The sequence below is a fragment of the Taudactylus pleione genome, unplaced genomic scaffold, assembly GCF_031769625.1.
Source record: "Taudactylus pleione unplaced genomic scaffold, aTauple2 ptg000398l, whole genome shotgun sequence".
Taxonomy (NCBI): domain Eukaryota; kingdom Metazoa; phylum Chordata; class Amphibia; order Anura; family Myobatrachidae; genus Taudactylus; species Taudactylus pleione.
The window spans coordinates 7056829-7068090 of NW_028284800.1; the positions used below are offsets into that span (position 1 = coordinate 7056829).

General features: G+C 40.9%; 1 protein-coding gene across 1 annotated transcript; it reads right to left on the reverse strand.

Annotated features, from left to right (window-relative positions):
* Nucleotides 1–1786: 1786 nt before the first annotated feature.
* Nucleotides 1787–8466, reverse strand: CRYGN (crystallin gamma N). Its single transcript, XM_088446415.1, has 4 exons — nucleotides 8369–8466; nucleotides 4683–4931; nucleotides 3239–3384; nucleotides 1787–2018 (listed from the first exon to the last, which is right to left on the reverse strand). Exons 1-4 carry the CDS (start codon nucleotides 8387–8389, stop codon nucleotides 1883–1885), a joined length of 552 nt encoding a protein of 183 aa, XP_088302541.1. The 5' UTR covers nucleotides 8390–8466; the 3' UTR covers nucleotides 1787–1882.
* Between the last annotated feature and the right edge of the window lie 2796 nt (nucleotides 8467–11262).

Consider the following 11262-nt stretch of genomic DNA (forward strand, 5'->3'; position numbering starts at 1 on the left):
GTATAGAGGGGTCAGTAATGTAATGTAGGGTATAGAGGGGTCAGTAGTGTAGTGTAGGGTATAGAGGGGTCAGTAATGTAGTGTAGGATATAGAGGGGTCAGGAATGTAATGTAGGGTATAGAGGGGTCAGTAATGTAGTGTAGGGTATAGAGGGGTCAGTAATGTAGTGTAGGGTATAGGGGGGTCAGTAATGTAGTGTAGGGTATAGATCCCTCTATACCCTACAATGGGGGTCAGTAATGTAGTGTAGGGTATAGATCCCTCTATACCCTACAATGTAGTGTAGGGTATAGAGGGATCAGTAATGTAGTGTAGGGTATAGAGGGATCAGTAATGTAGTGTAGGGAATAGAGGGGTCAGTAATGTAGAGTAGGGTATAGAGGGATCAGTAATGTAGTGTAGGGAATAGAGGGGTCAGTAATGTAGTGTAGGGTATAGAGGGATCAGTAATGTAGTGTAGGGAATAGAGGGATCAGTAATGTAGTGTAGGGAATCGAGGGGTCAGTAATGTAGTGTAGGGAATAGAGGGGTAAGTAATTTGGAGGGGTATTCAATATGAAAGGTTAACTTCCCTGGCAAAGTTAACGTTTCATATCGGAGTTTTTTTCTCCGTAAAGGTATGGTGCGCGCTCCCGCTTATCCCCGTATTCAAAATAAAATTAACGAACACGGGAAACTCCGAAGTTGGATTTGCATAAAGTTGCGAATTTTTCCTTAAAATAATTGTAAGACCCCCCTAAAGTTGTAAAAACATGGGGGAACACTATGGGTACCCCCGTTTTAGCCTTTAATTGAAAGTCGGGGATTTAACTAGCCGCAGCAGGTGTTTTTTTCCCGACATTGAAGAAGTGATGCAGAAGAGCACTTAGGTTATTTTTTTCGTTTTTTTTAAGTGGTCCCATCAAATTTGGGGTACATGAAAATGGGTACTAGCATATTTTGGTGAAATTCTGCATTTGTGCACCTGCCGCTATAATTCTATTCTAGAAAACATCTGCCGCATACTTGCAGAATAGCCCTGAACCTATTTCCCTATTGTTTAACAATTTTTTCCCATTTTTCTTTTTGTACCCCATTTTTTAAATTTATTTTTTTGGGGTGTCCCTATTTTTTTTTTTACTTTTTTTGACACAGTTCTTTTTAAAATGTCAATCTCAGGGGTGCAGGCTATTTTTTTTAAGCCTGCACCCCTAAACCCCAATTCTGCACTTTTTTTCGACACCTATTCAATGGTGAAAAGTTATCACTGTTTTTTATCAAAGACTTGTCAAAACTGCGATAAGTCTTTGAAATTGAATAGGGTGTAAAAGTAAAACAAGTGATATTAACGCAAAAATGTTAAAAAGTGCGATATTAACGCAAAAAACGATGTTATCGCACCCATATTGAATACCCCTAATAGTGTAGGGTATAAAGAGGTCAGTAGTATAGAGTATAGAGGATTCAGTAGTGTAGTGTAGGGTATAGAGGGGCCAGGTATCCTTATGTTTTCACTGAGATAAGTTTATTTTTTGTATGGGGGCATAGTGCCAAAGGAAATTTTTGACCTGGGCTCCGCTTTGTCTACAGCAGGCCCTGGTTGTAAGTATAGGTTCTTCTTCCATTTTTCTCAGTTTCCCACTTTCCCGAATATGATCCATTTCTCCTGATTGCACAATATGATCTCTGACTCTGACGGAGAATACACAAATGGAACTAGTGCCTGACATGTAATCCGTGCAGCCTGCTGTATGACCAGCCTGTGCACACCACCATATAATCAGAGTAAAAACTGAGGCCAGGACACGCAGTTTAACACTTTATTGGGCATTTTGTCATTTAGACGAGGTAAATGTTACTGAGAGTTTGAGTGTCCCTTTTATTGAGGTTAAGTTTCAGCACTTAGAAGTAATTTACCACCCGTCTGATGGACTGGATGTTTGCACTCTGGGCCTGCCATTCATTGAATGTACGGTAATCACTTCTCTCCACAATGTACATACGTCCGCGGTAGTTGGGCTCTTCATACAGCACCCATCTGTATTTATACAAATTAAACAGAATAAGTACAAACCTAGAAAGTAGTGTTTGTCATTGCTTTGCATGGTATAGAACCGAAATACAAAAAACAGATACCTGAAGCCAAATGTAATAGGGTGAGAGTTTAGCAGTAAACTCTCACATTTTAAACTCGCCCAATGTAATAGAGTCCGAGAACAGGCAAATACGCAGGTTTTTCAGACTCAAAAAACTCATGATTTAAACTCTCATCCAAAAGTTTTCACATTTTAAAAATACAACTCAAACAATGTAATAGTATGAGACTTTACTGCTAAACTCACATTTTCTACACTCTCACCCTTACATTTGGCCCCTGCAATACAAAACATCTATACATCAGCAATATGCGTGGCATTGCAGTACTGAGAAAGCATACATTCTTACATAGCTTCCAGACCTCATCCTGTACTTATGGTGCTTTTAATTAATTTGTTAGCTTAGTATTAATGTGTAATGTTTATGTTTATATGAGGACTGAATATTAGTTTTGTACACCTTATTTCAGTGTGTAGGGCTTTTGTAAGCTATAGCTTTTTCACCACTAATAGACTATTAACTCCAACGAGCTGTCATTAAAAACAAGACTATTACCTTCCATTGTCCCAATTACTCCCCCTTTTCCATCATCCAGTCTTATAACCATTAGTCTTATCACCTCTAGTCAATCATACCCTAGTTAAGCTCAAGTTGGTTGGGGTTCTGGAAGGGATATAGTTTAAATCCCTGCGCCAGCATCCAGACGGTAAGTAGTGGGGTTAGGGGGAGAGTTAGGTACTAGGGGGAGGGTTAGGCACTAGGGGGGGCTGGGATTCTGACCGCCAGGATCCCGAGAACCAGCATCCCGTAGCCAACACCTGATAATTGAGCTCACTTAATTTAGGGTCTGGGTATGTGGATTATTTAATCTGCTAATACCATTTGGTATCTAATTTGTCCTTAACATAACACTACATGTGAGTCTTCTTTAGCATGATTTGGGATCATTTTATGTTTATATGTTAATATACAGTATTTTACTAAGTGGTCCCTATTACAATTACTGTAGAATTTATTTTATTATTAAGAAGATTATTACTAAAACAATTATCTTCTTAGTCAGCAATAGCTGGCATGTGAAGAAGTGTACAACTAAACATGCTGAAACACATAACATATTTTATATGCTTCCTGTGCTCCCCTTCTCAGTGTTGCACTTACGCTCCGTCACCATAGACCTTGATGGCATTCACACAGTTCTTGTTCCAGCCCCGTCCCTGGAGAAATGGACAGTCCTCGCAGAACTCCATGCACTGACCTGTGAAGTTACATCCCTCAAACAGCTCCAGCCTGTAATGTTCTCCATGCTAGAGCAACAGCGAGAGAAGACGCTGATTAGACTTTAGTACTGCTACTGCTGGCATTGATCTAGTACTAACTGCTATGTAGTTAATATGAAATCTAGTAATATTGGATCTTTTAGTAACAAAATTGATGAGATCTATGGAAACCTCTGATTTTTAAAGGTTGTTCCTGGTTAAAAAAAAATAAAAAATCCAAAATTCAATTTAATAGATTCTGGGATTGCTCTGAATTTGTAAAAGTGACCTTGGGAAAAATGATGAAACGATATATATTTTTGTGATGTTTTAGTTTAATCATAATCACTGCAGATGATCCATAAAATTTAAACTGTTACAATTATGTAGGTTGCCATTGTGATATAATCCAACAATATTAATGGGAACAACATTTTTTGTAGAATTTTACAGTTCTGTCACAGTTTTATCTTCTAACTCTCCAATTTTACGTGTTCCTTTCCATGGTTACTTATTTTTCTTTTTTTTTCTTTGCTATTGTGAAATATTGGTTGAAAACAAATATTTGCCCTTTTATTACGTTGCCTTTGCGTTCCAATTAAGTTAAGGTGCCTACACACATAGCGATGTGCTCACGTTCCCGCGATGTGTACGATTTCCCCCTGATCTCTCCCCAGCAGTCGTTTGCATGATTTTGTCTGAAAAGCTGCCAATTTGGCACACAATCTATTGTGCCTCCTAAACTATCCAGTGCATTGTGACTTAAATTTTCAGATCTGCCCTACAGCACGGCAGATCTGACAATGCGATGTGCGACCTGCGGGGACGAGCATCGCATCGTAATCGTGAGTGGGGACTCACGATTTACTCACACTTTGGGCATATTTTACACAATCTGTCGTTCCGATGCATCAGAATCGGCCAGATTGTGTAAAATATCACTATGCGTGTAGGCACCTTTAGATACACAATCAAGCAACACCTCTGATCTCACATGTAGGGTGGGTACACACCTGAACGATACCGCACGTGAGGCTGTACATATTAATGAAGGACGGAACAGTTATTGTTTTCCGTCGTTCATTAAATTTTTTAAGTGTGTACCGGCAATCATGCAATGTCCAGGGTGAAGGCAAATCGCCCTGAACAACGGCACAATTGCCAGTCGTTTAGGTGTGTACCCACCCTTAGAAGTCTAATTGATGAGACAAATACACGTAAACTAGCCAGGTTTCAAAGGTAAAAAACATATAAAAACAAGATATAAATGTGTGAACAATGTGTAAAATGTGTGAACAATGACCATGATCAAGAAACTCCAGAGAATAGATATACGTAATACAAACCATTCTGACAGGTCGACTGGACCCCATGTGATCATTGTGTCCATTCCAACGATGGAAGTCTGGGTATTCCCCTCGTTCCAGAATGTACTGCTGCCCTTTAAAATCAGGGTGATCAAAACAGATCCAGGCTCCGCTTTCTACTCGGATGGAATTGACGCGATTCAAGAAGCCCCTGTCCTGAAAGTTATCGCAGTCTCCGAAGACCTCCAATTTCCTCCCTGTGAAACATTTTCCCTCATAGAAAATGATCTAAAACAAGACAGGAGACGTGAGTTCCTTGCGCGTGAAGCTAAGTGTGCAGATGGCAGCGTTGTACTGGTGGAAACGCGAAAAATGTGATAGTTGTATAAATGAATTTGTGAACAAAGAAGTTGTGTTTTGTAGGAAATTATTTGCAGATGCTCCTGTCCAATAAAATAGTTAAATGTTTTGCAGGTTTACCCAAAATGTAAAAGAAGGTGGGATGACGTGTGACCTTTCACACCAGAATATAAGAGACTGACATAAATACACTTATAATTCCATTTTAGTTGTGAATCTGAAATAGATTGAAACTTATTATTCATTTCACCCTTTATAAGTTGCATGAGTTTAGTGGAAATATTGCAGTACTTAGGCACAAAAAATGTGTCTGCAATAGTCAGTCATTATTAGTCATATAGTTATTATTATTATTATCTATGAGGAATTCTTGTTGCTATGTGTTCTGTCACGACCAATGAGCCAAAGTATGAATCTATCATTATTATACTGATTGTTTCCAGTGTTCACTACCACTAATTCCCAACATGCTCACTAGGCGTGTAATTCCCGGTATTACTATGATGAACTGTAGACAGAGAAGGACAGTAAACAGCAATGGGGCACAGCCGCACAAAGGGGGAAAGCATGTACCCTTTAGGACATATACCCTCTGGCGCCTGTCCTGCCTTTGTTATCCTCTCAATCGTGTTGTCAATAGGTGTAGATTTCCTCATTGCATTTACTCTCAGTAAAGGCCAAAAACAGTACCCATTTGTGATATATCGATACATTGCATCATCACGTCGCAGGGTCCGCACATTGCTGATGTGTGTACCCAGCTTTACACTGACCAACAGTATACTCATGATTGTGTAATCAGGTCTTCATAAACCTAGTGAGAGCCAGCTCTGGTGCAAACACTTAAGAAGGGGCTAGGGGCCCGATTCAGACCCACTCACGAGATGCGTTCGCAAGCAGCCGTCAGCTGCCAAAGTATGCAAATCTCGCGATCGCACGGCAAGACATTAGCACGCCCACTATGTCTTGACATGCGAATGCGTTGTGTTTTTAGATGCCCACCAGCCTGTCTTAAGATGCCCACTTTCCCTTAGTAATACACGTCATTTCCAGGAAGTGCATTCAACAATCGGTAACATCGGACCCATACGCAGCACTTGTAGCTGACCATACCCTACCGCAAGCACTGCGAGTGCTTCAGTGTGTAATTCAGCCATGTGATGTGTATTATGATGCTGCATCTTAATTATGCACACCTCTGAAAAGGCGTTAATATGCACAGACACGCCATCGTTGGCACCACCACACCCCCGTTTCCATGAACCAACCCCTGTCACCACCCACAAACGTCTCGTCCTGTCACTCATTCTAGCGAGGCGACTATGTACACGGTGCGAACACTTCCCGGTCGCATGGACTAGTTCGCGCACGTGCACTGCGTATTATATGCATGAGCACATTGCAAACATTGGTAGGCTACATGCGAACGCAGCCTAACGAGCGGGTCTGAATCGTGCCCTAAAGTCTCCGTGTTGTCCGTCTCATCTGCTGTGCAGCACACCAGATGTGAACATTCGACCACACAATGAATTGGATGTAATTGGGGGTACACACTGTACGATGGTCATTGCAATCCATCACAGATCGCAAGATTGACCAAAATATTGTATAGTGTGTACTGTGTACCCAGCTTTAGGTCTGCCCCTAACAGAGATCATCTTGTTGCTGGTCGGGGAGCTTACTAACGTGACCAAGGTAGCAGTAAGAATCTCTCTATTTGGGGTCTATAAATCATAACTTAATGTATAAGCAGGTCAAAACTAACATAGATATCTCCTGGCCCGCTGTCCCCATACACTAGTATATGGATTAAATTAATCAAGCTCTGAAAATACAACATTTTTAGAGCTTGACCACGGGAACATTCGCCATCCTTAGATGGCGTTTGTTCCTGCACACCGCTCCTTACCTAGAGGAAGGAGTCCCAGGTTGCGAAGAGGGATTTATATGGATCTTCCACCACTGCCCGGCTCCTTCCACCAGACGTTGGGGTTTTGTGCGCCTGTGTCAGCCCCAGATCACGCAGACGCACTAGCACTGCCGTGTCAGACTCAGCAGTACTGATTTTCACTGCTACTACTTCAGATCAGGTGTCTCAGCTTGCAGCGAGACAGAATGTTAATTGTCGGGGGCTGTCTGGCCCCCTATAATTAACATAATTAATAGGCCCCTTAGAATATTACATTACTGGCAGGTTAGAAGAAGGGCAGGACAACTTTTTTGCTATTTTGGATCTTGTTGCACTAAAAACTGAAGTCACTTTGTGACTGCTGACACTCTGAAATAGCGATGCAATAGAGATGACTCTAGAGGTATTCTATAAAGGTTGTTTAACCTAAAGTACATACGTTGCTGATTCAGCAGTTTGGTGATTGAAGTGAACAACCAATACTGAGTTACTGTACATATGTAGTAGTAGGACAATGAGTCACATTTGTTCTGATTGGCCAATAATCCCTGATGCACGCCAATGTGATCACTCTCTAACCAGATATTGTAACACACCGAAGTCTGATCATGACAAAATCACAGATGTGATCATTTGTAGCTCTCACACCTGTGCCAATGTTGTGTCCATATGTCTCACTTGTCCTGTGATTAGTATTTCCTTTGCTGCTTGCAAAGTGTACAAGCATATTTGCATGGGTGTCAGGATCTGGTGGGCCTTTTGGTGTGATCGGCCAGGATCTGTAGCTCCATTGCCTCCCTTATTTGTCCAGCCTTGCAATTATATAAATCCATAGACTAACATAGAGAGGCAATGTACTGAACTTATGAGAGCTGGCTTTACTGTACTGTAATGTAATGTTATATAGCACCTATTATGGATTGGCTCTGGAACAGTCAGATAGACAGAGGGGTATTTGTCTGTAATGTCAATATCTAAAAGTGGACAGCAGTACAGGAGGGGGTTACCATGCAGCAGCAGTGAAGGTATTTAACTGTTAATGGGTTTATTTAACATATCCTGGTTAAAGCTATTAAACAATGATAATGACATAAACCAGTCTCCAAGCACTAACATATCACAAAATAGTGTGAATAATACAGAATATTAACTTTTTAGATTTTGCCCATTTTTTTGCTTACGGTACATATGGGGTTATAATTTGTTATGTATTCTGTATGGCGAATATTTGTTTTATTTCTGTATTTTATTATAGTGAGTACTGTATAATAACCTCCTAAACATACATTTGAGCAATTATAATAATTACAGCTCCATACATTCATATTTCCCTCTGCCAACATAAACTATATCTGAGATAAAATTTTTGCAGACTAAAAACAGTCTTTGCTCCTTTTTTATGTAATCTTATATAGTATATACATTAGCCACGGCTGAATAAAAACTATTTACTTACTTTTCCAGAATACTGAGACATCTTTCCACTGGACGCTGTCCAAACCAACACAGGAGCCAACAAATCTGACAGACAGAAAAATTGGACACTCCAATATATATCACAGTTCAGACAGAGGCTGCTATCGCTAGCCTCATCTAACAATGCAGCAACTATAGAAGGTTTAGCATTTTCGCTTGGTAGACAAAATCCCCTGTATCTAACACTGCTGATCCCAGACTTTCAACATATTGTAGACAAGCAGACAAAAGGTTTGCTCTGCAGGAATTTGGCTGATGAGAACGGCAGTTTCACTGCACCTTTTATGTATAGAGGAGAGAGCATGGGGTGAAGAAATGATCAGTGCTTTACATGGGATGTTTAGAGGAGTTTACCATATGCTGCTAATAACTTATAGAAATGCACATTCATCCACTAATAAATCCTAGAAATGAGACAGAAACTCACAAAGAGAGGGTTCATGACCCTCTGGTTCACATATAATGTTTACTATACTGTAAAGTATACTACAAGACCTATGGGCAGGAAAATGTAAAGTGGAATTCCAGTGTAAAAATTATACATTAGGATACAGATTACAGCAAAATAAGAGCAGAAATGTCCAATTTCATTTAAAAAAAAAAGAAAAACCAACGGTGTAGATTTGTCCATTTTTAAAAATATTGTTTTAGTGTTCACAAGTGTTGCAAAAATGTCCTAGTTTGGCAAAATGTTATTAAAAAAGTTATTTAATTGACGTTAACATTTGTAATACCGGTCTACTTAAAGGATTGTACCGCTAGTCCTTTGCATACTGTAGTTCAACATTATAAACCAGGAGAAGCTGAAGTTGTGGGCGTTTCTGGCGGAAGAGGGTTGTCCCAGGCATGCCTAATACTTCTGTCTCCTGATTATGGTGTTAAATGTTGCAGTTGGCTGGGGTTACTCCAACCCGTCTAACAATGTAATTAACAATGTTGAGATGAGCGGGTCCAGTTCCCTGAGAATCTAACCCACCCGAACTTGCACATCCGAGGCGAGATCCGAGTCCGGCTCAGGTTTTCCCGCCTGACTCGGATCTCAAAGCGAGGGAAACGTCATCATCCTGCTATGTCGGATTCTCGCGGGTTTTGGATTGTATAAAAGTACCTCCCCCACGGTGATTGGCGCCATTTGCTTGCTGAGTCCTGGGCTGTCAGTGGTGTGCTTCAACCAAGAGGGTTTACTGTGTCCATCCAGGCCAGGGCTGCTGTGTCCATCCAAGGGCTGATGTGGGTCTGCTGTGTCCATCCAGGGGTTGCTGTGTCCATCAAGGGCAGGGGCTTCTGTGTCTATCCAGGGTCTGTTGTGTCCATCCAGGCTGCTGTGTTCATCCATGGGTTGTTGTGTCCATCTAGGGCAGGGGCTGCTGTGTCCATCCAGGGGCAGGGGCTGCTGTGTCCAACCAGGGGTGCTCTTTCCAAGGGTGCCCAGTGTATAAAAAAATAAACGCTAATAAATAATATAATTAACAAAAAAATATATTATATATTTTTTGTGCATAACCCCACTGTACTGTGATGCTGTCTGTCAGACCGCAGTGTAATATTCATACACGTATTGTTTGTGACACTGTAAGTGGTAGCGCAGTGTATAACAAATATTGTCACACTGTAAGTGGAAAACGCAGTATATTCGTAAAAAATATTGTGACACTGTAAGTGGAAAACGCAGTGTATTCGTAAAAAATATTGTGACACTATAAGTGGAAAATGCAGTGTATTAGTAAAAAATATTGTCACACTGTAGGTCATTGATACCGCAGTGTAATATTTAAAATTGATATGTGTGCTGTGCCCTACTTCATTCATGTTTGTTATGGAGAACGATCAGTTGAGACTGCAGGAACCACATATTAGTGGTGGAGTTGCTGCCAGTGCCACCAGTCATGACGATACTAGTCCATCTGCATCATCTACTAAAGCCGATGCCTAAGGGCATACAGGGCTTAAGTCGAGGCATCTAAAATCAAGCAAGCAATGTTTTACAGCATTATTGAAAAAAACATTAAAAGCTAAATTAGCTGCAGAGAAAGAAAAAATAGTCAATATCCCATTTACTACACGAAGTGGCAAGGAAAGGATAAGGCCTTGGCCTTTATTCATGACTGGTGGTTCTGCATCTTATGATGATGTAAGCCCTTCTCCCTGTAGAAGTGTAGAAGTGTCAACCAACTGTGTGCTCAGAAAAGTCACAGATCCCCGAGGAGATTCCAAGTATATCCATGGTTGCCATGTGTGAGCCTGACCTTTCTAATACTGTACTTGAAGGGGATTCTCCTTCCACCATTTGTGTGCCATCTGCAAATGTGGGGATGAGCAGCACAAGTCAACATGCTGACGTAGAAATTGAGGATGCTTCTGTGGAATTGCACCAGGAGGATGAGAAGGATATTTCTGTAGTTGGCGCTTACAAGGATGATGAGGATGTTGATGATGTTGGCCGAGGATGTTTGTGTAAAACTGTAAATCAGGCAACAGTTGCTGTCCATGCTGGGAAAAAGCCCATTGTTGTCATGCCTAAGCAAAGGACCAAAAAATTCACTTCTCATGTGTGGAATTATTTCCACCCAAATCCGGACAACAGTTGTCAAGCCATCTGTAACCATTGCCAAGTAACAGTGAGTAGAGGTAAGAACCTTAACCATCTAGGAACCTCCTCCCAGTTACATCACTTGCAGTGCTTTCATCAAATTGAAAAGGGTTTTTCAAATTCATAAACTTTGGCTAAAAAAATGTAACAATCAGTCCAGTGTCACCTAGCTGCTCCCTTCTCTCTGGATCCAAGTGCCTGTAATCTCCACCACCAAACACCTGGATCATCATCAACATCCTCAACCATGATCGGAAGTAGTCCTCCATCCAATTTCATAAGAA